The 4,270-nt window shown below is 46.4% G+C and overlaps 1 protein-coding gene across 1 annotated transcript in view; it reads right to left on the reverse strand.

Annotated features, from left to right (window-relative positions):
* Positions 1–4,264, reverse strand: part of Zbtb14 (zinc finger and BTB domain containing 14) — a 6,739-nt gene extending 2,475 nt beyond the window's left edge. The window contains 3 exon segments of the mRNA XM_026789515.1: positions 1–714; positions 2,607–2,690; positions 3,887–4,264. Coding sequence (XP_026645316.1) covers positions 1–714; positions 2,607–2,609 — 717 coding nt within the window. The 5' untranslated portion in view covers positions 2,610–2,690; positions 3,887–4,264.
* Between the last annotated feature and the right edge of the window lie 6 nt (positions 4,265–4,270).

Consider the following 4,270-nt stretch of genomic DNA (forward strand, 5'->3'; position numbering starts at 1 on the left):
TAAGGCTTGCGGGGTCTGAGACCCCAGATCTTTGGACTCGGGAGTCTCCATGGATTCTACTTCCTGGCCATAGCAGTTCACTTTTCGGACTTCCTCACTCCCCAGTTCTTTTAAAATTGCCTCCTGAACCCTGAGAGTAGTAGTGGGGGACTTGCCATCCTCCTGACTCGGGGGAGTGCCTTCTACTGTGTCGTCGGAGGGACTGTCATCCTGGTCCCCGATTTCTTCCACATCATCATCCTGAGCGTCGGCGGCATCTCCGATGGGGCGATTTAACTTGAGGCAGTACTTGCTCTTGGACTGGCCATTGCTTTCATCAGGACTGGACACATCACGCTTCTGAGAACAGAGTTTATCCAGAAACCAGATACCAAGAATCTGACCCGACGACATCATCAGGTTAACATCCTCCTTTTTCACGGAAATCTTTGCTGTGTACATATAGTTCAGGACCTCTTCAAATATATCAGAGCGGAGGAAATCTATCTCGATGACGGAAGAACTATCCACTTCTAGCTTCTTGAAGAGCTTCTTAAAGTAGGTGCTGCAGGCAGCGAGAACACAGCGATGGGCTCCGAACTTCACATCTTCAACCACGATCGCGATATCGCAAAACTCTCCTTCCAGGCGCTGTTCATTCAGCGTTTTCAGAAACAGCGTTTTATGATCATCGTCATTATATTTTATGGTTTCAGACATACTGATGAAAAACTCCTGCAAAAAAAAATTTTTTAAAGGAGTTTAATTAATGTGTAGTACTCCCCATACCCACCCCACCCCTGCCCCAAAAGCAGTCATACTGTGACTATTTGGAACCTAACAATCTAGAATCTTGGTGTTAAAGATGACCCAAAGACAGGCAAGAAAGAATGACCCCAGACAAGGGATTTCCATGTTGCTAATCTGAAGTACTTTCAGTTTACAACAGTTTCCTAGTTAGAACAGCAGCTTTTTACAAAATACACACCAGGCATTATTCTATATGCTTTAGATGTCTCAACACACTTAAGTACAAACAACCCTATGAAATAGGTGTTGTCCTCAGTTTGTAAAAGGGGTTAAGGAGCTGTGCTATAACTATTTAAGATCTAGTAATCAAATCCAGGAAACGTGGTTTAAAAACTCAGACTGTCAAGGTAGAGGAAAAAGACTGATAAACAGTCCGACCGTGACGTATGTTACAGGATTGAGACAAGAATCCTCAAGTCCTGGAGCCGGAGACCTCAGTAGGTAAAAGGGGGCTATATTCCCTGCAGCAGTGTAACACATGGTGGGCCTCTAATTTCAAGAAGGTACAAGTGAATTCTGGAGCAGAGTCGGCTAGCTCTAATAGCTGAACAGTGAACTCCAGGTTGAACTGAGAGAGCCTGCCTCTGCCAACAATGGAGAGCAATCAGGAAGACTCCCACCATGTCAGCCTAGGGGTTCAGCAGGAATGGCCTTACACACACACATGCACATACACGCATGCACGCACTTGCACACGTGCAGACATGAATACACGCCACAAACACAGAAAAAGAGAATCCGCAAGTCTTATCTCTGGCGTCTGATTCCAAGTACGGAGGACTCAGGAAAATACCATCTGGGTTGGGAATTACACTTCCTTGAGAAGAGACAAACCACCATTGGAGAGCTAGAGGGGCCATCGTAGCCACAGGAGTCTGTGTTTTCTACTAGTCTCTCCACAGCTGCTTTGGGCCACTCCTGGACGAGTGTCAAGGTTTAATCTGACCCCAAAGATATCTGGGAAGAGACTGACGAGTGGCTTCTTGTCACAGGATGTTAATCTTCCAGCCACCCAGTTAAGTCTCACCAGCAACAGGCATACAGGACCAGAAGTGCTTCAAGTTTCAGATTTTTCCAAATTTTGCAATTATGCATATTCCTCATAAAATAAATTGGGGAAGCCAGTCCAAGCCAAAATACAAAACTAGTTGATATTTTATACATACCTTACACACATAGTATGAAGGTAATTTATACAGTATTTCAAGTAATACTTCATTTATTTCGTTTTCTTCTTTCTTTTTTTTTATTTTGGTTTTCCTAGATAAAGTTTCTCCGTGTAGCCCTGGCTGTCCTGGAACTCACTCTGTAGACCAGGCTGGCCTCGAACTCATAGATAACCACCTGCCTCTGACTCCTGAGTGGTGGGATTAAAGGTGTGCACCACCACCACCTGGCTTAGATAGTATTTTAAACAAAACTTCATAGTATAGATTTTTCATTTGTGGTTTCTTATCAGCCTTCAGGAAGTTTCAGGATTTGAGTATTTTGGACTTACGGAGGTTCAACCCTTACTCAGTAAGCGTTGGAGTATTTTAAATTAAAAGCAAAAGAATTTCAGGACCACCATGAAAGACCTAGCAATGTGTTTAAGAACTGATCTAAAACCAATGTGTTTTACATTTTCTACTAAAAGAAAAACAAAACAATTGTCTTAGTTTTATTCAACAGTGTATATGTCTGAGGAAAGCAGATTTTTCCTCATAGAAAAAGAAAAATACACAACCCCTTATCCGATACCCCCTAGACTCGAGATACTTATTTTAAATCAAATGCCAAGTGATATTCTAATTTTTAATATTCTAAGGTACACTTACCATGAACAATTCAGGCTATTTTCTTAATGCCTTAAACTCCAAAATCTTCAGATCAGAGTAAGTCTGATCAGGGGCAAGCCAGATCTATCAGAAAAAAGATAAAAGACTAAGTAAGATTTTTCCCTATCTCAAATTCTAAACCAAGTGTTTACAAGAACCACAGACCCCTTTATCGCCCCACCTCTTGCATACGAACCCATTTTTCTGGGTAGAAGCCAGTAATCTGACTAGCAGTAATCCGGCCTGGTTCTACATAAGGGCTAGAAGTGTGGCAGGTGACATCAGTGTGTGTCCTTACCCCCACCAAGTCCTGTTGGGTACCTAGTTCTCCACTTTCAGAACCTAGAAACGTCTAGATGCACGTTTCTCTAAATATAGCAGAGGCTGCAGGAGCACACGTTCGCAACAGTTAGGAGGGAAGCAAAGAGTAAACATGCTACTTGTCGGCGCAATTGTAAACTGTGCGCCAGACGGCAGCGGCAAAGTCCACACTTTTCCCTCTATCCCTTCCTATACAAAGGTTCAAAGAATTTGCTTTGATTCTTAAGTCTCATCTAAAGGACTCCACATCCTGCAGGCCCATATACTAAAGAACAAAAATATCCTCTAGTGACCACTAATCCCACAAACACGGAAGTGTGTAGAAGCAAGCAGGTGGCTGCGCTAGAATCCAGTCCTACACAAAGACTTGGCGCAAGACTCCACCAAAGGACCCCTAACAAGTTCCTGCAATAGGAAGGAAACACAGAGCTCGGAACCAGCAGGCTTTCTCATCTGTACTACATGAGGGCTGGTAAGGGGATTTCTAAGGATGCGCCATTCTTCATTTAGGCCTTCCTGTGTTCTAGATGCAGCCTGGGCCTGCAGCGGGCTTGAAGGAGGGCACTCCCTTCAGAATCTTTGGTGACACCTCTGTTGTCACTAACTGTGGAATCAAAACGAGCATGGCACTTAGAGATGGGTGGCTCTACAGTAGCCATGGTAACGCATCAGCGTGCAGCTTCTCATTTCTTGTTAGTGTGTATTCTTTTTCAAAGGAGGTCACGGGCCAATCGGCTCGTTTTTTTTCCCCTATAGAGATGTTCCCATTGCTAAGTTCAAATGAGTCAAACCGGAAGATAGCCATTGCCAGTATGTGTGTAAGTAGGTGTGGGACAAGACATAGTCCAACACATACAATACCCTAAAGCAGCTCCTTGCTAGCCGTTCTCCGGATCGCAAGAACGCTAAGGCGTCCGCACCGGGGAGCAGGGAGCCCGGCTTTCCCAAAGCCAACTTACATAAGCAGTCGCAGCCGCCTCCTTATGCCGGAGCAGCTGCGACAATGGCGGCCACACCACTTCCCTGTTGCGACCGCACAACTTGGGATTGGGGAAGACTGGGCCTGGCGCGAGACTCGGGGCGCAGCCCTCGCGTGGGAGCCCACGCTCGCATTTAGCAGCCCGGGAGCCGCCGAGCGCAACGAGCCCTGGAGCATTCTTTCCCAAACAAAAGCTCCCCGGCGTGGCGCCCGCCGGCGACAGGCCACTTTGCCTTCCACGATCCGCCACTTCTCCAGGTGGCAGCGTGGGAGCGAGGTTCTTCCCTGGCCCGCAGCAGTAGCCCCGGCGGCGGCGCGGCGAGCACGGGAGCGGGCATGCGGGCCGGTTCCGCAGCCCCGCGCC

The sequence above is a fragment of the Microtus ochrogaster genome, unplaced genomic scaffold, assembly GCF_000317375.1.
Source record: "Microtus ochrogaster isolate Prairie Vole_2 unplaced genomic scaffold, MicOch1.0 UNK20, whole genome shotgun sequence".
NCBI classification, from domain to species: domain Eukaryota; kingdom Metazoa; phylum Chordata; class Mammalia; order Rodentia; family Cricetidae; genus Microtus; species Microtus ochrogaster.